The sequence below is a fragment of the Eutrigla gurnardus genome (genome assembly GCF_963514095.1).
Source record: "Eutrigla gurnardus genome assembly, chromosome: 22".
NCBI classification, from domain to species: domain Eukaryota; kingdom Metazoa; phylum Chordata; class Actinopteri; order Perciformes; family Triglidae; genus Eutrigla; species Eutrigla gurnardus.
The window spans coordinates 7792131-7815134 of NC_139933.1; the positions used below are offsets into that span (position 1 = coordinate 7792131).

The 23004-nt window shown below is 42.7% G+C and overlaps 2 protein-coding genes, 1 long non-coding RNA gene and 1 pseudogene across 4 annotated transcripts; 3 read left to right on the top strand and 1 right to left on the bottom strand.

Moving 5' to 3' along the window:
• Positions 1-575: 575 nt before the first annotated feature.
• Positions 576-1574, top strand: LOC311032861. The gene is made up of 3 exons (XR_014599221.1): positions 576-734; positions 1070-1218; positions 1319-1574. It is a non-coding gene; the product is annotated as an uncharacterized lncRNA (long non-coding RNA).
• Positions 1575-3503: 1929 nt separating this feature from the next.
• On the top strand, positions 3504-4726 carry pnmt (phenylethanolamine N-methyltransferase). The gene is made up of 3 exons (XM_084040602.1): positions 3504-3685; positions 3921-4131; positions 4287-4726. The coding sequence occupies exons 1-3, from the start codon at positions 3526-3528 to the stop codon at positions 4723-4725; spliced, it is 810 nt and encodes a 269-aa protein (XP_083896728.1). The 5' UTR covers positions 3504-3525; the 3' UTR covers position 4726.
• A 1777-nt stretch (positions 4727-6503) lies between these two features.
• LOC311032784 (protein phosphatase 1 regulatory subunit 1B-like) lies at positions 6504-14351 on the bottom strand. The gene is made up of 5 exons (XM_084039822.1): positions 14082-14351; positions 9459-9542; positions 8153-8228; positions 6976-7098; positions 6504-6870 (listed from the first exon to the last, which is right to left on the bottom strand). The coding sequence occupies exons 1-5, from the start codon at positions 14208-14210 to the stop codon at positions 6749-6751; spliced, it is 534 nt and encodes a 177-aa protein (XP_083895948.1). The 5' UTR covers positions 14211-14351; the 3' UTR covers positions 6504-6748.
• Positions 14352-17496: 3145 nt separating this feature from the next.
• LOC311032847 (neurogenic differentiation factor 2 pseudogene) lies at positions 17497-20658 on the top strand (annotated as a pseudogene). The gene is made up of 2 exons (XR_014599384.1): positions 17497-17674; positions 19315-20658. The product of XR_014599384.1 is annotated as a neurogenic differentiation factor 2 pseudogene (transcript).
• The last annotated feature ends 2346 nt before the right edge of the window (positions 20659-23004 follow it).

A 23004-nucleotide genomic window follows, 5' to 3' on the forward strand; every position in this document is an offset into this window, starting at 1 on the left:
CTACCTTACTCTTGACTCCACTAATCCACTAACTGTGTGTGTGTGTGTGTGTGTGTGTGTGTGTGTGTGTGTGTGTGTGTGTGTGTGTGTGTGTGTGTGTGTAGACCTCTATTGCTGGTCCGTTTATTTGGATCCCTTAGAATGGGAAAAATACGGATTTATCCAACACATTTTTCAACAATAATCACAATAATTCACAGAAAACAGTGACATTTTATAAGGAAGGAACGTTCTACAATCATATTCTAACAAACGCCTAACACTGCACTCTAATTTCACCATAATATGTTAAGGATTGCAATTTTCTCTGAGCATCTAATATACGCATGAATGGATTTACATTGTTGTTATTTTAAAACCCACATCTCATGTTTACATTAAAGGGCACTGGGGGGACAATGCATTGGAATTTGACGCTGGGAATGTTTCTAATATCAGTATGTCTCGGTGGTGGCAGATTCAGTCTAAAATAGCCCCCCCACACACACACACACACACACACCCCCCACACACCCCCAATGCTCAACCCACATAGTCAAACTGACCAGTTATCCACTGAAGAAAGGCAGATCAGAGGAGCACGTCTGTTCCCGCTGAATCTGTGGGAAAGTTCTGACAAATACAGGCTTCAAAGGTATAAAGATTGCCAGACGTACACAGAAAGGTAGCTGCATAAAGGAGATTTGTTAGAAGAAAGAAAGCAACAGCAGGAAAGAAAGCAACAGCGGGGAAAAGTAAGTTGCATTGCCAATCATTTAGAATACTGTGTTTTTCAAAAGAATGTATTATCATTAGATGAAATGCCATACATTTCACTTTATATGATTGAAAATTTGAATGATACAATCAATGACAACGTCAGCAAGGTGATTTATTTCCTCTAGACTAGATTTGATATCATGTGCAAATGTACCAAAATTGTTCAGACTTTTTTGCATAAGCCTGTCAGTCATGAAAATGATGTGTTGGACTAATGTCCTCAGTTTAGAAGCTGCAGAGTGTGAGTTCCCCGCTGTGCCTTTAATCTGAGACTTCTCTGACCTCCCTTAGCCGGACTGATCCAATCCAGACAGGATTGGCGGCGGGGATGTGCAGTCTAGGTGGGGCAGGTAGAGCGGAGCTGGAGTGTAGCGTCCTGGAGGAGGACTGGCAGACGGGACAGAGCTACATGGCTCACTGGCACAGCAGCCTCACCGTCGTACCACAGCATCACCACAGGTTAGGTGAATGATTTAAAACAAAAACCAGGCAGAGTGATGGTGGCAAGCATGTTTTTAATGATTATTTTGTATGCGTGTGGCTACTGACTGTCTCACAGGCCGACTGTGATGGAAGCAGAGCCCTCAGGAAAACACTGGGAGGCCAGGAGGCTCCTCCAGCGATTCCTCTCTGGGGCCATCAGCAGGAATCACCCGCATCCCAAAACACATTCTACCAGACGAGCCCATCCTCCGGTCTCTGACCTCCTCTGCTACGGGGCTGAAGGTGCAACGAGGCCCGGCTCATATCCAGATAGGAGAATGCTGTGCGACCACAGAAGCAAAGAGTGTTGTGTTAGAGACGAGTGAGAGGAAGACTCTGCTGAAGAGTTCCTGGGCTGAAACTATTGTTCTTCATAAACATATTCAATAAATCAATAAATGAAAACGATTATATTATACAACTGTATTTTTGCAATTAATTCATCATCATTTTTGTTTATAATAATAATAATATAAATTCTTGTTAAAATGTAATTAGTTTAATTTGTTGAATGCATGACATACATAATGGATGTGTTTTCTTCATGTTAAATAAAGTAATTGTTACTTTCATAGAGATATTTTAGATTCATGTTCACAATGGTTTAAGTTGTTAATCCTTTCAGGCTCTAGTTTTTTTTATGACAGTTGTATTTTCATTATGTCAAAATACATTTTGTATCAAAAATTGGACACATGTAGAGTAGACTGAGGTTTATTAATCTAAGGATAAATGAATTGGAGGATTTCTCGCAACAGCTGATCAATGTACTCGAAGTATCAAAATATCTATAAAGCCTATATTTTTAATTACATTATTCCTCCCTTGTATTTGTAAATGGAAACATTTAGCAGCTGTTACATCTCTGTCCAAAAACCATAAACAGTTTGCAGTTTGCAGACTCAGAAGTAATGCCGAAGGGAATTTAATATACTTTGCAATCACACGAAAATAAAACTGTCTGATTTGGAATATCCAAATATCCTAATTCGAACTGCAATCCCACATCCATGGCCTCATCTCACTTGGACGCGGTGATATTTTGCATGTCAGAAGAGTGTTGGGGTGTTTGTGTGCATGTATTCGGGATTGTGGTTCAGCTGCTGGCATGAGTGAGGCGTTAAGAGACTCCAGGGGAGAATACGTTTGATTATGGCCATGTTCCACATTGGTTCAGCTGCTGCTTTTGGATACGCTGGGAATAGACTGAAAATTAATTAAATCAGGGGATGAAGCTCACTGTTTAGTCAGCTGGCCGCTGTGGCAAGTGTTTAAAAATATACTAAGTTATTTTAATGGGGCGATAAATAAGATTTATCCCATCCCCTGGCAAAAAAAACAACATAATTCTGAACTGAAAAGTTAGAGCCGTTTGTTGACATTCTTAGTTTGCATAAACTGAAAATAAATGTCATGTGAGGCACTAAATTTATAGAGCTGATACAACACCAGTGTTCAAACAGCAGAAGTCTATTGTTTTCACGAGGTTCGGTGATTTAAGTCAACAATAACTCTTTCAAATTCACTTCATCACAAGAAAGATATATTTTTATATTGGAAAACGGTGAATTTAAGGCAATGTTGTGGTGGTGTGTTGGAAAAACAGTTAAAAATCGTGATCAGCCATCCAATCCCATCATCTTGCTCCTTTTTGATAGACTGAATGATGCCATTAATATTTTGAAATGTATTGATACTCAAGGTCATAACAGCTTCTCTCTTCATCCTATGAAAACCTCTGATTTTGTAATCATTGCCTGTCAAAAATGAGAAACTTTTCCTTTCCCTTGTCCCTATCCACCATTCCCCATCTCTCCATCACTCCGTACAAACAAAATCAAAGTAAAATGGCGACATGGAAATGGAGACAAATCTGTTTGTGTCTATCAAACATCGTTGCCTGAGACGAAACGGGCCCATTGTTTGAATGTAAAAGGCCCTTTAGGATGATTGTGGAGATATGGCAGGCCTCTGAGACGTGGGTGGAAAACCTGAAAGTCCATTAGTGGTCTAGTGTTGGAGGACCTCCCCCTCCCCTGATCTGATGGTATCAGCACCTCAGGGCAGGGGACGTTAACAGAACAAATGGTATCAGGCGGCAACACAGGCCCCAAAAACAGGATTGCTATCTCTGACCCATGAAACAGAGTAGCCCAAAGCACAGCAAAAAAGCGACAAGGACACTTACACAGGTATATAAGGATGTCGAAGGGACAGCAGTGTCACCTGAAGGCTGACCATAACAGAGGTGTTTGGTAGAGCTGCAAGGGAAACGAGGCAAGGATGGAAAAGAAGGGAACAGAGGCCATGGCAGCCTGCTACCAGGGATTTGATCCCGCGGCGTATCTGCAGTATAACTACACTCCGCCACGGGCTGATTTTGGAAGAAAGGACAGCATTGTGCCGTGGAAACTGGCATGCCTGCATCGGGCTTTCACTGAAGGTAAAGGGGACGGGATGATTATATCTGAAACACTTTGGATTCTTTAAGAAGCAAATGATCCAGATGTTGGATGATGTTTTCGTTGTTTCTACAATAACCTGTAAAAACACTGAATTGACCTTTATTCCCACAGATTTAAGGTGGATCCGAACACAAAGATCTCTGTGTTGTTGGTTTTTTCTGTACAAATAATCACACCTTCTAAAATCTCCTCCTCACTCTTTTACCTTTCCAGGCGATGTGAGCGGTGAACTGCTGGTGGACATTGGTTCGGGTCCCACCCTGTACCAGGTGCTGAGTGGCTGTGAGGTCTTTGACAAGGTGGTCCTCACAGACTTCCTGGAGGTCAACAGGCAGGAGCTGAGGGGCTGGCTCCAGGACAAGGGAGGCAGCAGCCTGGACTGGACCCCGTACCTGCAGCACGTCTGCAAGCTGGAGGGGCGAAGGTACCACCAGATCCTTTCAAACTCAGTTTGAAGACTTTAGATGGCTTTAAATGTCATGATGCATCATCAGGAAATGATTTACTATTTGGCAATAGGCAACACTGAGTAAAGAGCACTACATTCATTTTTACTGACATTGACATTGTCTCTGCCAGGCCCTCAGCGTGGACGGAGAAAGCAGCCAAGCTACGCCAGGTCATCACGGACGTCGTCCCCGTTGACGTTCACCAGCCGCAGCCCCTGGCCCTGGACGCCCTTCCTTTGGCGGGAGCCGACTGCCTCGTGTCTTGCTTCTGCCTGGAAAGCGTGAGCCCTGACCTGGCCGCCTTCACCAAGGCACTGGGCCACATCGGGAGGCTCCTGCGGCCCGGCGGTCACCTCCTACTCATCGGAGCCCTGGAAGAGAGTTACTATTTCGGGGGCCCCGGGGTAAAGATCCCCGTGGTCCCACTGAATGAGGCCCAGGTCTGTGCTAGTTTGAAGGAGAGCGGCTACACCCTGATCAGGCTGGAGGTTTATACGCTGCCTCAGGACATGAGGGTGGGTGTCGATGATGTGTCTGGGGTATTTTTTGTAAAGGCAATAAAGATGTAAATATTAAGTGGGAGAAAAGAAGATAAATATACAAAATATTCTAAGGAAAAATGCAAAGACTCAAACACGTGAATATTTCATAATATTTCACTTCATTACATTTTATTCATTGGTCCAGTAAATGTCTTTTCTGAGGGTGAATAGAAAGAACAACTTTTGTTTCTCTCAGTGCTGGAAATGTAACTGCACATCGCCTCCTGCTGTTCAAACACAGCAACTACAGCATATAGAATGTAATGCTTAAAAAAGAAAACATTTAACTGGAAGCATATAACACATAACATCTTACATAGCATTTTTCAATCCGTTTATAAACAGGATATGTTGATAATCTCCTATTCAATTAAGAGGTGGGCGAGTTGCTTGTCATGTTAATTTGTGATAATGTGAATAAAGATGCAGAAAAAAATCTTGTTTGATGATGTTTTCTTATCTCAGGCATAATTATTGATATTGGAATAGAAAAGTTGTCAAAGTGTACATTTGATAACACAGCATAACACATTATTTAAACATTTTCCTTAATATTTTCTATGGTTTAAACTCAAATTACTATATCATTTTTATGTTAAAATGTGCATCCGAGAATATGATTGTGTAATTAGAAGTATTGGACACTTGGTGTCAGTATTGGGCCATCTTGATTTGCTCCTCAAATATCAGGCAAGTTGACCCAAAAAGCACGTCTTACTTGCTGCTTCTGGGCTTCAGCAAAGAGCATTTGGACCACATGTGGAGCTGTAAGCCCCCGCCAATATCCGCTCTCATCCCCATGTCAAAGCCTTGTAGACTTGTTTGGGAACAAGGCTGGGAACAAAGATCAAAACATGCAAAAATGTGTTCAGGGTCCTCATTTAATAAAACTCTGATGTCATTTGCAGCATTGAAACACTGTCACATGTTGAAATGACTCAAATAAAGCCTTTTGTCTTTCTTTTCTTAGAAAAGAAATATGTTTGGGGCATTGTACATTCCTGCTGATACATGTTATAGACATACAGTCACAGAAACACCAACGGCCCATTATAATTGTTCAATTAGCAACACAAAAACACAATTTATATACAACGTCAAGAACAAACATTCACACTTGTCACATATATCGGTTTGAGGAAAAAAAATAGGTCCTCTTTCAGTTCCCGGCCATCGACTCTGCCATCCTAAAACCGATCCTACGTGCTAATCGCCGTGTTACAAAAAGCCTGTTCATAATATCAAGCCGAAAGAACTGTGGTGCATTATGGTTATTAGTTGGATTAGTCTCAATATGATTTAATCTGGCCTGCTGTAGCTGCGGCTGCGCTCAAATCGTTTGTCATCCATCCTCTTATTTCCTTGACCTTGCATGCAGATGTCTCCAAGGTTGAGGAGAGAAAGAGTTGTTTTGTAACTTTGGAGGCAGTTCCTTTATAAAATCCCACTGCAAAACTACTGTGTATATTTATCATACTGCAGTATATTATAGGCTATCACACTACAATAGCCTATGGGCAATATTCACAATCTCTGGTCAAACTGTGTGAAGCATATTCTCATCATGGCCCTCAAACATCTTTTGCCTTTTGAACATCAGAATCCAGATGAAAAGGAATCTTACATGTTTGTAAAATATGCATTAGATGGTGTATATGTTATCTCATGTTGAGGTATGTTGATCATCCGCTCTTTCTAATTGTTCTCGAGATGTGTGTGTGTTTTGCACCTGTATCATTATGTAACATAAAGGTGATTCAATATCTGATCTGTGTCCTCGGCTGAATTTAGCCCCGGCCTCCTCCGCTGACCTGGACGTTCTTTCCTTTCACAGGTCTCAGGTTAAACCTTTTCCTCATACATGCTCATTAATCCTGACCCTCCTCAATGTTTCCTCTCTCCATTTTCCACGCATGCACACACTCACAGACCCAAATAACACACACTCGTACGTGTACCCCATGCACGCACACACACCGCCCATACAGGGGCTATGCAAGTCTGTTCCACACGAATACGCCGTCTCCATCGCAGCCACGCTTTTCTTTTCTCATTCTCCTTTTCCTCCCTCTCTCTCTTTGGCCTCCTCTTTGTCTCCGTGCGGGTGGCTGAGATCAGCACTTCCTGTCAAACTGTCCGGTGGAGTGCACTGTTGGCTTTCTTCCTTTTGATCTGACAAGAAAAGGACGTGTAAGCTACGTCTTTGTGTGGCACAAATGCTGGTATAAAATTGGAAAAAAACGGCATATTGTGAAAGACCATTCCTGTCCGACCCACCTGAACCCGAGGCTGTCTGCTGGCTCTCCTTCTCTTGTTCCTCCTCTTCCTCCCCAGAAGACTCTTTGTCCATAGAAGACATGTCCAGGGAGGCCAGGTGGGCCTGGGCCATCTTCTGGACAGCTGAAAACACAAAACTGGATGTAGAATAAAGAAGCACTGCACAGATTTTAAACATATCGGTTTGTCGCCTTTATGGACGGATGATGGATGAATGCATGGATGGAAGAGATTATCTTTGTGAATCGATATTCCTTTTTGCTATTTAAACCTGCTATAATTAACATATCACCTTTTAAGTTGACCTGCACAGCGCCCGCTCACATATGACCATTGTAATCCAATATTCACTCTTGTTTTTACTCTGTTTTGGGCTCTACCAACTCATGACAAAAATAGCTGGCTGCTATATAGCTTTGTAAAGCTGAGGGGAGCTGCAGATTTGGACGATAACCCAGGATAACTCCTTCAGACTGATTAAGATTAAGAGTGTTAGATTTTGCATCGTGACTCTCAACAAATAGGACAATATCGTCTGCATATAGAGTGATGTTCAAAGGTACCATTGTTATAAAGGCCCTCTTTTTATAGGGGTTTTCCCCTTTCCATAATATTTTCTCCCAACCCAAATCTTGTTGGAACTTCCACCAGGCCATTCCACTCCGCTGAAGGCATCAGTGATGGATGCGACAAACGTAAAGGCATGTTGTTGTGATCACGATGACACCATGACATTTTCAGGAAAAACAATTTCAGTTATTGTAGGTGTCAAATCCACAAGAGAAGATGAATCCGAATATGATGCATATTCACATCAAATAGTAATATTTTGTGTGTGTGTGTGTTTATATTTGTGTGATTCTGGTTGTATCTGTGTACGTGGGTGAGACCACGTTGCAGCTGTGTGCTCATTCTATAATCCAGGATGATCCAGAACAGACTCACAGCTGTCTCTGGTCCTAATCTCACACAATAACACACACATTATCACATTCTCTCACAGACCCACACACACACACACATACACACACAAACACAGACACTTCTCACCACAAGGCAGTTTTTAGGCACAGCAGGATTAGGCCTCCAAAATTCTTTAATTTTCTGTCATTTGTTATGTAAATTGAAATATATATTTGAAACACATACACAGATATATTTAAGGCGGTGCGTTTACCTTTAAGCGAGGGTGGCTGGTAGGTTGACATGTGAACCAATTTGGCTTTCAAGGCTCCATTTTCCCCCAGAACCCACTGCAGAAGCGAAACATCCAAATCATGGGATTAACAGACATATATGTACAGTAAACCTTATTTATATATTATATATTGTATATTATATCAGTGGAAGACACCCAACACTGGCCCACAGTGTCTTAGCCTCAGATAAATTACGAAATATCCTGAACTGCTCTTGTTTTATTCTTTATTTAATTTTTATTGTTAGCGATCTAATAGAAAGCAATATGAGACATTCATTTAAGATGGAAAAGTAAAAAAAAATGTAAGAAAAAAGAAGATAACAGAAACAAAACAACTGCATTGCAACTGTCAGTCATGTTCAAAGGAAAACGGGGGAGAAATGGTTTTGGATTCTCCACCAGAAAATACATTTTCATATACATTAATGACATACAAACATACAAATATGATTTATTTAATTTATGACATTGTATTATCTTGGGATAATTTGGGCTGTGAAGGATTCGTTAGTTGGATCCTTTGGATTTGGAAAAAGAAGGCTGCATTTTGAAGGAGTCTTTTCTGAAAATAAATGCCCAGGCCTGTCATTCTACAGCTGTCCACCAGAGGGCCTAGGACTTCCCAACCAATCCCGGCCAACCTAACTCCCACATCCACCTTTTCACATTCCTAAATCATCCCCACCTGTTGACACACCTGCGTCTCATTATCTCATCAGCCCTTTGCCTTTGCCAGTTTGTCATGTTGTCTTTGGTGCTCGCAGGCCTTTGCACCCAGCCATCTGTACCCGGTGCTGCTTTCTTGTTACTTGTCCCCGTGTATTAATCCCGCGTTTCACACGTTTCCCTTCATCCTACCTTCCTGCTTTGTACGTGTTTGTGTGCATTTTGGTCCTCAGTCCTATTGCCTTGTACACACAAACACACACACACACACAGGAACGATTGGACAGATACAGAATTGGCTCTGAGGTGAATTTATTTTTCAAGTGCGCCCACTCTCTCTCTCTCATCCCACCCAATACAGCCTCCGATGCAAATACGCAACCTTTCCAAGATTGCCTTTCTGCAACTCCCACAGCACGAACCGGAGTGAGCTGCTTTCACGTTGTGTATATATAGAACTTGAAAGTGAGGATTCAACATCCAAGAAAACACGAAACTCACATACCTTCAAATCAGCATCACTTCCTTCTCTAAAATCTGGGAAATTTGGTGCAAAAGAGGCCTTTTTTTTTGTTTGGTGGATGTTTTAACTCCTAAATAGTTCAGAGCAGCTGACCTGGTGAGGGCCGATCTCTTCGTCTGGTGATGGTGGGTCCGTCAGTCTGAAGAGTGTGGCTGGTGTCGGTCTCCGACGTCGAATCTTAGCAAAAAGAGAAAGAGAATCCATGCTGCGTGTCAATTTGTGTATATTTGCATGAGTGTGCTAAGCTAACCGCATACATAGGAACGAGGTGCGACAAGAGGCTTTTATTCAGCCTTGTGGAGTAAATGCATATCATTACATAACATTTAAACGATTGTTGTCCAGATTATTCCTGAATGAGGATTATATTTTGTCATACATGGTGCCTGGAATATTTAAATTTGCTTACTAGTTCACTATGCAATGTGTTATTTTGGCATATGGTATATTCCTGTTGATTCCTCATCTTTACGTAAGCAGAGTGAGTCACGGAGAACAAGTTATGCAACTGATATGCAACTTTAAAATCTCACCCTCAGGCTGGTATGAGAAGACTGCTACGTAAATATGGAACACACATTTAAATGATTCAGTTATTCAAATTGAATGTTTTTTTTTATTGCAACTAGAACGCATTCTGAGGTACTTTACTCCCACTCAATAGCAAAATATTCCACTTTTTGCTGCACGATGTTGTTTAACAGCTACTGTTAAAACTTTTCAGGTAAACTACTTACATACTTATGCATTGTAACTGATGTAAAGAAGTTAAAATGGGCTCAACCTCAACAAACAGCATAACAATGATCCAATATAGTGGATATATTTATTTATTTAATTTGGCTTATAATTCATGTCATTCTAATAATTTTCTGACTAATCTAATGTACACTCATTTTTATTATTATGTTATTTAATTTATATATTTTTGTGTTTTTTGTATGAAAAATGCTCTATTAGTAAAAAAAAATGATTATATCATTATTGATTTATTGATTTAATAGTAGCAGAGTACTCTACAGTGCCATCCCCCATACAAAGTACTTTTCTTTAAAGTACATTTTGTTGCCAATTTTCACCTATTTTATGATTAAAGTCCAACTTACACCAACCCTCCATTATTCATAGTAATATAATAAACAATAATAAAACACCTCCTTCTCCTTCTTGGCTAACAATAACTAAGTGTTATGAAACATACAATAGAATCGCCACTCTCGTGTTATGGTAATAAGATGGTTGTGAGATACGAGCGACTGCCAAGCCAATGGAAGCCGAGAGCGTGGGCATGAAGCGCGTGGGCAGCTTTCACTCCGGAGTAACTCGCTTCCTGCGTCTGCTTCGCTCGCCGTCCCGGATTCATGCATATTCATCACTCAGACACTACAATTAAATGTGCTGCCCGTTGTGGGGGGAGAACACATTTAAATATGAATTACAAGGCATCCAATTAGAGGTTGAAAATGTGTCAACATGAACATTTATGTGCCACACACACACACACACACACACGTACAAACCACAAGTTAAACACCTGTTTGAGAGCCTTTTCAGACACGGTGACCTTTCTGCGAGTGTTGTGCTAACGCGGTTGCCAGAAGGTCAAGCACCTACAGGGAACGTTATTTTCATCAGGCTGTCGCCGTACGCGTCTGAAACGACTGTTAATACCTGCGGTGGCTCTGCACGACTGATTTGATTGACATTTCTCAGCACTCAGCCGGCTGGTAGTGGATTCAATTTCCCTTATTTTAGCACACAAGATGTCTATTGCTGTCCTCTTTGATGGGGTTGCATGTGATGACGTAACTGTATCGTACAGCTGAGTGCATGTGAGGAGTACAATGTGGAACCTGCTGGACAGTAGAAATGAGCTTCTGTTGGGGATTTGTTCCACAAATATGAATACATTTTTGTTTGGGGTGACAGATTTGTAATATTTTCAACATTTTATGAGAAACAAAACAGATTTCAGGGTTCAGAGTTCAGAGAAACTTTTTTTAGATATTTCAATGACTGCATAAGAAAAAAAGATCTAATAAAAAAAACTTTGATGTGAAGTTAAGAATATTAAACATGTCGTCACATAACGCCATGATGGGCCAGTGAGAGTGAGGACAGCTGGACGAAACGGGACGCCAACTCTGCACATCTTGTGTGTTCTTGCATATTTCTGCTCTGAAATGGAGCGACGACAACCTCGCTGCCACGGAAACGGCTAGAACGAGGAGTTTTAAGCAACAAAGGGACTTCGATATAGCGCTTGCATCATAAATCATTAATCCCTCACCTCTTTTTTTTTTGTTGGTACATGCTGTAGAATGACCTTCACGGTTACCTAACATTCAGCTTCAATGCATTAATCTAGACGTTTGGAAAAGCACAGTGACAGCGGCGCCCGGGTGGGCACGGTGTCCTAAAGAGCCCTCTATAGAGAAACAACCTATTCACTTAACAATTAGGACCACGCAGTGAAAGCATAAATCCCCTCGCTGTGCAATTTATTTCCGTGAATAATCCTGTGTCCGGCTTGATTTGATGTTCAAGAAAAGATAAATGAAGCCCACTGTTGACGTTTGGCCTTTTGTTTTCCAGTGAGGTATGAGAGCTAAATATAGATTACAATTGATTAAAGAACACCACGTCTGATTTTTTAACCCTCGTGAACCAGGCGGCTTGAGCAATTCCCTCAATGGAGGGAACACACACACACACACACACACACACACACACACACAATGTACATGCGATTATTATTGTTGATACTGATGTTTCATTCAATGTATTGTTAAAATGATTATAATATTTGATTTACAATCGAGCATTTTGGGATTTCGATAACATTTGGATTCATTGTGCAGCCCTTATTCATTGTATGTAACCAGAATGGAGCATTCTGGGTAGAATAAGACCCGCTCTTGGCCATGCTGCAGTGAAATTCTGGCATTGGCTGCCCTTGCCCTTGATTCAGGCCTCAGCCATCCACAGCTAATCTCTCTGGTTTTAATCAGTCATCTCCTTGGCTGATGATTTTACTCTCTTCGCTTGTTTTGGGTTTTTTTTTAGGTGCCTTCTGTCCGTTAGCTTTCTTTCCTTTCCTTTCCCCCCCCCTCCCTATTGTCCTTTCCATCATTCCTTCCCACTCTTTCCACTTATCTCTCCACTTCTCTGTGTTCCCATGCCACTTCTTGCAATTTGGATGCTAATTTTATGGCTGCGTTTTTTTTTGGAAAACGTCGCACGCGAGACAAGAACTTGGCTGACCTTCGCTTAAACCCCATATAGCCTTGTGTCGGCTGTTGCCATTGGAAATCGCACAGGTTTCCGTGGCTGAAAACCGAACCCCCGTCAGCCTTTCACAAGGGCAACAAAGGGGGATGAGGTGCCCTTGACAGAACCTCACGGGGGCCGCACAAGAAAGCCATCGATGTGAAAAAACGACCTTCTTGGAACTCAAAGCCTTGAAGAACAGCAAATGTGAAGGCTCTCGAGCGGGTCAAGCTTGAGTAAATAATTCATTAAGCAACCTCAGCATCTAAGCAGGGGGGGTAGATCTCAGAACAGGTGGCAAGGGACAAGTTCATTTGTGAAGGGGGATGCACCCGAGCAGCTACTGTCAAAGTGGTTTGCAGCATTCGGACGCGTCTCAAGTACAGTCGGGGAGCATTAGGCAGGTTTTTCTGAGCATGGAGGAAAATTCCATGGACGTTCAGCAACAGGTGATCCCACATGGAGAGTTTGCTTCCGTGGCTATAAGAAGATCCATGGTTGAAACAACAACCTTGCAATATCTTGATATTTTGGAAGGGGATGAGGATGCTGCACCTGGCCTCGTGTCGTTTGTTGTGGGGGCATTGAATCCAAACTTATCCCAGAGTCACCGTGGTGACCTTTACGATCCGTCACTGCCTGATTAAACGCTGCATCATCACCCCTGCTCACACTGGCGTAGTTTCTGTCTGACCACGTCAGCACCTTTCACCTGCATTTGCTTCGGAACGGTCCAGCCTAAGCGTCAGATAACTGCTTTTATTCATTTTTTTTTTTGTACGTATCTCACCAACCCTCCAATGTGACATATGACTAACAATGTGACCTTCTATATTTTGTTTCACAGATGTGGGAAGGGTATTATTACTCAGGCACATAATCTCATTTTTAATATTACTAACGGGGGCTTTATCCCCCACTTCCTCCTCCACCGCCTCCTCCTCCTCCTCCTCTGCTCCTTTTGAAGGGCAGAGATGCCTCATCACTTTTAAGGCCTCCGAAAAACTGAGGCTGCACAGCTCAGCTTAATCCCAGCGCTGCCCATATCCTGCTGCCCACAGATTTATACCCGACATCAAAACACAGAGTTCTGCAAAGTCGTGCTAGACTGGTTATGTAACCGCCCGTCTGATGCCACATGAGAGGTCGACACTCACTTTAGTGTGGTTAAAAAAAGTCAGGATGAAAGTTAGAGGGAAGTTGAGGTTTGCATCATTGCTTTGTTAACCAATTCCCCCAGGTACCTTGAACCTATCACTCTGAAAGGAGCATGAGTGGACGGTTTTAGGCTGCACAAAAACAACTGGTGTTCACTGAAACAGGTTTTGGCATTATGACCCGAGTTTGACCTCATTCTTTACACACACACACACACACACACACACACACACACACACACACACACACACACACACACACACACACACAGCGCCCTCGCCCTCTCACCATCTCCACCTGCCGCGGGTCCAGCTGGATGGGCACGGATGAAGGCACGGAGAACTGGATCTTCCTCTTCTCATCCTTGTCTTCCTCTCCCTCCATCACCTCCGTGTCTGCGGGCAGCAGCGGGTCCATGGCATCCAGCCTGTCACCTCCGCGGCCGAGCTGTCCGACAATCAGGCTGTGGAAAAACTGTGCAAACTCCCCCCTAACTGCAGAAGAAGTCCCAGCACTCCTCCGGTCTCTTTGGGCTCTTGAGTTGCGTTTGACTCGCGCTTCCTCTCTCTCTCTCTCTCTCTCTCTCTCTCTCTCTCTCTCTCTCTCTCTCACACACACACGCGCGCGCGCGCGCACAAACACTGTCCTCGTGTGTCTCTCGCTCCCACCGTGTCTCCCTTCCTGTGCTGCTGCGTGACGTGGAGAGGGGTGAGGGAGCGCGTGCAGCAGAGCGTGCTAAATCTTTATGATGCTTTCAGTTGCAGTCGGAGAAAATAAAATATTATTTATTGTCAAATAAATTGCAGTAACAGCAATTCAAAAAGTGAAGCCCAGAAATCAGTTTCCCTTTCTAAAAAAATAAAGAGATGCCCTCAATGTCACACAAGTACAATATCTTCTTTTAATTATGAAAATATAAACATTCTATTTTTTATTGTAAGGTAATTTTTCACTTAACACAAAAATACAATTTGAAACAAAAGGTCAGTCGTGTAAAATGAATAGATCAAATAATACTGGAAATAAAAGATGTCACGTCAAAAGAAACAACTTCTCCCATTCTTCATATGTGCTATAAAAGAATATAAGGGCTAGTCACTCTGGAAAATCATTGCCATGGCAACAGTTTCTCTTCAGTGTTGAGTGTTGGCAGTCAGTGAGCGTAGGGTGTGCATGTGTGTGTGTGTGTGAGAGGTGAGTGAGTACACAGTCATATGCTGCTGCATGCAGGCAGGTTAACTACGTGGACAACAATGCAACGCCCCCGACTATCAAACGAGATCTGCTTTTCATTTAAGTGGCAGACAACAGGATGCTGATATATACACACAAACAGCTTCCTAACGTTGCAGAGAAGCAGCACATCATACCATATCAAGGCCCACAGGTTCACCCTGTACCAAAGTGAACTTGAGAGAGGATCTGGATCTCTGCCAGCTGCTGACAGCAAACTCAGACCTGCTGTAGGAGGATGAAAAGATGAAAAGTCAAACTTCCACCTTGGAAACAAACAACAACATTATGAGCATTTGCAGCACACGTGTGTGTCGCCTGAAACAAGGTGTGATATGATATTTAAATATCGCAGCCCATTTTAATCCGACACTCAGCTCAACATTTTCATATCTGCAGTGACATAATAGGATTATTGTATTGTGACCACAACAGACGACTGTAAAGTGTAATCCTTCAGTGTCACTATCAGGAATGTGGGGAGCATTGCTGTCTTGCACAGTGACTTCTTTAATCCCACCACTAGGAGGCGCCAACTTACTTATAGGGTTGGAATAGGGTTGGAAGAAGTATTCAGATATTTTATCAAAGTAAAAGTTAAACCACGGTGTATGAATACTTTATTGCAATACATTTCCTGCATTTAAACATGTTCAGAAGTAAGTAAAAGAACAGTATTGACATTTTTTCGTTACGGATTAGATGGATTTGAGATAGGCATAAAAAAAATAATAACAATAAGATATTGTGATTAAAATGTCTCAAAACACAAGGATTAGGTTGAAAAAAACTTGGATTGATCAGCATATTTACACACTCATAACCAGAAAGTTATAAATGATCATTAGCAAAACAACAACAAAATCTACGACACGTTACTATATAAAAAAGAACTCTGTTTAATATTGAACAAATGTAATGACATCACTTTCAGTGTCATTTTTTCCCAGAGATGCACTAACCTTTTATCACCAGTAGGTGTCACCCGCACGTAGCTGGAGAATGCTCATAAACTGAGAAACCTGTGTGAGCTCAACCGCACAAATATTCATATTATTTCAAGGTTACTTACACCTCAGTGAACCCAGAGGTACAAGCAGTTATGACACAAACCTCAACTTCCACACTTGTTTGAACCTCGAAACTCCTCTTGACCTCAACATGTTCCTCTTTATGTGGATCTAAAATAATTCAAACAGGACAACAGACTCTGGTCTTGGTTTTTTTATTATAATAATAGTAATTTTTATTATTATCATCATTATTATTTTTTACACCTTTTTTTTCAGTCAGAATAAATGTGGTCACTATTAGACAATATGCATGATGGTCTGTAACATACAAATCATCATGATGAAATCATTATTCTATGGGAAACTAATAGAATGGATAAAGACTGGCTTCTCCATATGTGTCCCCCAGCACGACAACACAGGGGCATCATGTCGGGGTTTGACCCTGGCTATAAAAGTCTTCATCTGAACAACCATGACCAAAAAAAAACAAAACATTGATCTAATCAGTCAAACATGGTTGTTTCACTGAGGAGCCAATAACCTGCTGCACCAACCTTACCCTTTCTCGTTCTCTCTCCCTCTCTTTCCCTCGTCCTGCCCCATCTTCTGGCCCCTCTGCGCAATCTGTGCCTCCGCCACCTTTGGCACCAGCTCGCCCACCGGCACCTGTGCCAGGCCTGGCAACCCGAACCAAGACGCTCTGCTTGGCTCAGTTCAATTGACTCGTTTAGGCTATTGCACCCTGACTCTGATCTTTATGGCGGGTCCCTTATTTATCCCAGGCCTTTGTGTGAAGGCAGTTTTTCCTGTCTTATAGGGTGGGAACTCAGCTTATAACATTTCCACAGGGATCTAATTGTTCCTGTCGGGGCAATTCCTCTAATTACGTCATTAAAATATTCAATAGCTGCCCCCACAGGGCTCGTGTGGATTATTTGTAGATTTTTTTTTTCGTTATCCAACAAAATCATTAGCCCATAATCCTTTAACAATCCAATATACTATGGATGATATCATTCTAAAATTGATCATAATAGCATTGCTATAATTATTTCTCTAAGTAGATTGTTTCCCTAAACCTTCTATATGAGATTAACCCCGTTTTTTTTCTCTCCCAAAGATGGAGGCTAACAGAAGCTGTTTGAATCCAGTGCGTTTTTTTTTTTGCCATTCACTCCTTATTCCATTTTCTCTTTCAGCTCGGTGACAGATGGCGAGTCCCTCTCCCCCAGGGGGAAGCCAGTCTCTGTGAATGCGGCCGCATGTCAATCACCGGCTCTCATGTGATGGCTCTTGCCAATGACGTGCCAGCCATATGGGCCTGGCATCAGAGCTGGTATGTAACCCACCCAGTCCTGCCTCTGAGGTGCCACACGGATCACTCCACGCGTTTGGGCTGGGGATAGCAGCAGCAGCAGCAGCAGCAGAGAGAGAGAGAGAGAGAGAGAGAGAGAGAGAGAGAGAGAGAGAGAGAGAGAGATAGAGGGAGAGAGAGAGAGGGAGGTGTGAGAGCACAACACAGCGCCTCGCCCGCACAAGCATCCGTGCAGGGCGTGTGGATGTGATGCCCACCCGGAGAGAGATGGTGTAAACAAACCCAGCTTTGCCCCGTCACTGAGCTCCACCGCGGAGGTACGTTACACTTTTCTGATCAATATGAGACTATAAGATGCGGATCTGTTTTTTTATTTTTATTATAATTATTAATAGTATTCCCCTTTGTGTGTTAATGCCTGTCGTAGTGTTGTGACGTGAGGAATTAAGAGTGGCAGAGCAATTTCTACTAAAAATAAATAAATAAAAATAAGGCACTATTTTTCTTTTGGAAATCTCGCGCATCTTTTTGCTCGCACGCGACGATCAGAGACTTAATCGGGCTCTTTATCGCCGCGCTAATTGAAGATAGTTGCTAACTACGTTTAATTTGATAGATTTTTCCTTCAAATAAATCAATGGAGCCACATTGATCCCAAAGCGATCTGGTAGTCTTGTAACCATACTTTGCTTCGTATTGCGTTCGTTAAATGAGCAGATTTGATTAGGTTTTCTTCAAAAATAGATCGAAATAATTACGTGTGTGTGTGTGTGTGTGTGTGTGTGTGTGTGTGTGTGTGTGTGTGTGTGTGTGTGTGTGTGTGTGTGTGTCCCTGCACGACGCGCGTCAGAGCACTGTGGGGGTAGAATTCTCCAAAGAGAAACAGGCTAATTGACAAGGTATAGGTTGGCATTAATTACATTGTGCCTACAAGATTAGAGGAAAGAATCCGTCCTTGGACTCCACACGAACAGCTGAGCTCAGAATATTGGAACAAAATATGTAATCCATGAAGATTTTGGGGATATATGAGCTTTTATTACGTTACTTTAATAAATGACTTGTCTGTTCAGCTTGAAATGCTGGTTAATGTGACATCATGAATCTAGAGGGAGGGGGGGGGGGGGGTATATATCCATTAAGTAAGCTTTTAAACGAATTCTAATGATCAATTATCACATTAAAACCTCGCCCTGTGACCCTTCGAATGCAGCTTTGATTTACATGAAACGAAACGCGTGAGTGAAACCTGCAGAGCCTCTAAACGCACATTTCAACATCGTGATTATTACTATTAAACTTTCTGAAATATCTCCAACAATTCACTGATATTTTTGAAATCACAGAAATATTTTCAATTGGGACTCATTTGGATGAATTAATTGTAATTTCAGCGGATTTTATATATATATAATAAATACCTGTTAATTCAGATATATAATGTGTTTGGTCCAGTGTGGCCTGGCTGCGTTGGAATTCCTTCAGGTTGGTAATTTATAGGACGGAGGAGGGACCCGCACCCTTAATGCGTCCCTGGGGGACCTGCTGAAGGAGGCCAGCACCGCATCTCAGCCCCGGACTGCTGCAGGGCACAGGCCGAGGCACGTGTGGAGGCCGAGGAGTGGCCCAAGCTGTTGCTTTATTCCGTTCAAATCATCAGATTTGATTATTTTTAAAATAAAGACTATTTCTTACAGCAATTAAAAAGGTGGAACAGAGAAACAAACCTTTAAAAAGGAGAGAAGGTGTCGATAGGCCCCACTTCCCCAGGTCAGCCTTCTAATAATGAACTGGATCATTCAGGATAAACTTACTGATAAGCGTTTCATTTGTTTCGAATAGTCATTAGTCTATTTTGCTATAATTGCTCAGTGACGTAAACCGCCATACGGCCTTGTGGGAGCTCGCGGGGACAGCGTCACATTTGCGCCTTTAACAGTGTCCGTGTCTCCTGCAGGTTTGCTTGAATGATGTTGAGCCGTCTGTTCAGCGAGGTCCTGCCAGACGTCCAGAGGCTCGCGGCCGACTGGGCGGAGGACAACGACAGCGAGGACGGCAAGAACAAGGACGGGGAGCACGAGCCCTGTCACCTCGAGGACGACGACGACGACGACGACGACGACCTGGACGAGCCGCTGGAAGGCAGCAGCCGGGCCGAGTCCGAGATGGCCGGCGACGACGACGACGACGCCGAGGAAGAGGAGTGCGACGAGAACGGCGGGGACAAGCCCAAGAAGCGCGGCCCAAAGAAGCGCAAGATGACGCCGGCGCGCGCCGAGCGCGGCAAGGTGCGTCGGATGAAGGCGAACGCGCGGGAGCGCACGCGCATGCACGACTTGAATTCCGCGCTGGACAGTCTGCGCAAAGTGGTGCCGTGCTACTCCAAGACCCAAAAACTCTCCAAGATAGAGACCCTGAGGCTGGCCAAGAATTACATACTCGCCCTTGGGGAGATTTTACGCAACGGCAAGCGGCCAGATGTGGTGGCCTACGTGCAGATGTTGTGCAAGGGCCTGTCCCAGCCCACGACCAACCTGGTGGCGGGCTGTCTGCAGCTCAACACCCGGAACTTCCTGACTGAACCGTGTTCGGACGGAGCGCGCTTCCACATGCCCAACTCTCCTTTCTCCGTCCACCCCTACTCCTACCGGTGTTCCCGCATCTCCAGTCCCCATTACCAGCCCGCAAGCGGCGCGCTGAACGTGCGGGGCCACTCCTACGGCTCCGGGTACGAGGGCGCGTACGCGCAAGGCGGGACATCCCCCGACTATAACAGCCCGGACTACGAGGCTCCGCACAGCCCGCCCGTCTGCCTGAACGGCGGACTGTCCGGGAGACAGCAGGCGCCCTCCGAGGCGGACAGGAACTATCATTACTCTATGCATTACTCCGGACTGACCACGTCTCGGCCCAGCCACAGCGTACCTTTTGGGCCCTCGGGAGCGCGCAGTGGCGGTGCGCACTCGGAAAACATTCCACCTTTCCACGACGTGCACTTGCACCACGACAGGGTGGCCCCGTATGAGGATCTCAACGCTTTTTTCCACAACTGAGCCCCTTACAATCAGACCCATTGCCCTTCTAATGACAATCCTGTAACGTGTAATATTGTTTTGGGGGGGAAGGAGAGAAGCTTCTGATGAGAGATGGAGTCCTCTGATTTACCTTCTGTATTCTACTGATGTCATCCCTATACTGTTGTACATCCTATCAAAGTGTGTCCAGTAATACCCTGTATGCAGAACGAGTGCAATTAACATAACAAGATGTATAGGCCTAAACATGTTATGACACAAAACATCAGAAATAATAATAAAAAAATGTTTTCTAACCGTCTGATGTGATCGAACAACTCTTCTTGTGAACATCACTTCAGGGCTGTGTGGGTATGTAGGCCTGAAGCATCAAATACTACTTTAAAACACACAAATAATACAAGATAATAAATCACCTGAAATGATTTCAGCTGCATTCAGTGATTTTAAAAATGATATCGAAAGCAAATGGGCAGCTGGTTTCAAAAGGCATGTCAAAAATATTTTGAGTTACTTACTTTTTGTTAAATCGAGCATTAAACTCTCCTTTCGAAAGATAAAGCTGCAGAGATTGTGCAGTTTATATTGTGAATAGATGACACAAATGTAATTTTTTTAAAGTAAAGAAAGTAATCTTGCTAGTTTGGTAAAAAAAAAAAAACTATATTAATTCAATTGTGCTTAAAATCTTCATTTTAGCTTTACAAATTAAGAATTGCTTGGTGAAAAATAAAATGTCCTTGGTGGTAGGAGGAACATTACACACATCAATATATCTTTTTTAAATAAGTGTCTTGGCCTGTCCAAAATATCTGAAGAAGGTCGCGAACATTTGCAAAACCCCGCAATAGTGTAATTAATTGTCTACTTAGATTAAAAACTAATTATGATTGAAGTTAAAATTGGACAAAAAAAAGCCTACACTCCAATAATCCAAGTAAATCTGAATATGAGGCAGAGAAGAGAGAGATAACAGACAGAATCAGCAGCGTTTACATTTAAAGTGCTACAGAAAAGCCTGAGACAAAAGACAAAAGTGTATTTTTTAGATCACATTGTCTTTTATTCCCCCTCTCCATCTTGGACATTCATGCAGCTTTGAACGTGGAAGTGGCCTTAATGAGACGTACTACTGAAAAGGAATTCATCCTGCCAAATGTGCAAAAGGTATACGCTTCCTTAGAGAACACCTCGAGGTGAAACGATTGAATGAGTGACATTTGAGACGTTGTATTTCAGATTGGATCGAAGCGAACTGTCAGTTAACATGTGGATTAAATACACATGCATGACCTCCAAATATGTTCAATGTAAAGTCATTTGAAATTCCAGTCACAGTTGACGAAAAAAATTGAGATATATATTTTTTTCTCATTTCGACAGAAAACATTTCTATGCATCCAAGATCACTGACACACTCGACAAAACAGCTGATGTTATGGCAGCAACTTGCTGATATTAAACAGAAAGGAGCTTTTTGGAACCAATATAGACTTAGAACCCAGATTAAAGGAAATTAGATTTTTTTTTATATCATTTGTTGTGTGTCTTTGTCTCCAAGTCTTCAGTGCGTTCAGCATGGATGCACTGGCGAGTTAGAGAGTGAGTGGAAGGCCTCGGCGTCTCGCAGCAACAGAGAAAATGTTCCAACGTCCTGCACACATTTAAAGAGGGAAACGGATGTGGTCACATCAGCGCCTGCCAGACTTCCCAGGTGAGTGCGAATAAAATAACACACATTTAAGAAGCTCATTAAAATCCCCAAAAATGACTAAACGAGCGACTGCTTAATAGATTTATGGTCCTAATAACTTTGATTTTATTTTACTGAAATTGTTTTTGCAAAAATATCAAATACAGGCTTTTCAAAATGGCAACAGATGCACATTCCTGATGTATTAAACAGAATTAAATTGAATATTTGACACTTTGGTTTTATGGAGGCATCATTGGTGATTTATTAAATCAATAGTGGGAGCAGGCTCTATCTTTGGACCGCTGCCCTGGGTCCCATATGTCGTTGCGGACGTCCAGGGGAAATCAGCAGCGGGCACCGCAGGGTGGAAGCTGTCCCATCCAGCACTGACCCAGGCAACAACAACAAAAAAAGGAGATGCAAGCAGATTCTACAGGGTTCCACTGCAAAAATATACATTTATGACAATGTGTTGGTTTTCTTTTTAGCATTCTTATTCTGATTTCATTGCTGTGGAAAATGGCCCATCTGACTCAACACATCAATAAAAATGTTGGGCAGGTGCAAAAGCAGGTGAATCAATGGCCCGTTGATTTGAAATGAAGAAGCCCAGGGACATAACGGCCACACACACACACACACACACACACACACACACACACACACACACACACACAAACACACACACACACACACACACCTCGCACCATTATATCCAAATGGTTCTCAACACCAGTAATAATAATAAATAAAAAAGTTGACGTGTAAATGAACACATTTGAAATCCGGATGCGATTAATTAGAAAGGCTGCAAATCTGGTGATCTGCAACAAGCAGAAAGATTTTTTTTTTTTTAAATAGATTATACATTTCGTCACCTTAATCTTTTCTGTTTGCTTTTCTCAGACATTTACAG

Coding starts and splice junctions, on each gene's coding strand:
- LOC311032784 (XM_084039822.1), bottom strand. CDS start 14,210: ATGGACCCGCTGCTGCCCGCAGACACGGAGGTGATGGAGGGAGAGGAA. Junction 9,543..14,081: donor ACCCGCGGCAGGTGGAGATG/GTGAGAGGGCGA, acceptor CTTTTTGCTAAG/ATTCGACGTCGGAGACCGAC. Junction 7,099..8,152: donor CCAGCCACCCTCGCTTAAAG/GTAAACGCACCG, acceptor TTGTGTTTTCAG/CTGTCCAGAAGATGGCCCAG.
- pnmt (XM_084040602.1), top strand. CDS start 3,526: ATGGAAAAGAAGGGAACAGAGGCCATGGCAGCCTGCTACCAGGGATTT. Junction 3,686..3,920: donor GCATCGGGCTTTCACTGAAG/GTAAAGGGGACG, acceptor TTACCTTTCCAG/GCGATGTGAGCGGTGAACTG. Junction 4,132..4,286: donor TGCAAGCTGGAGGGGCGAAG/GTACCACCAGAT, acceptor TGTCTCTGCCAG/GCCCTCAGCGTGGACGGAGA.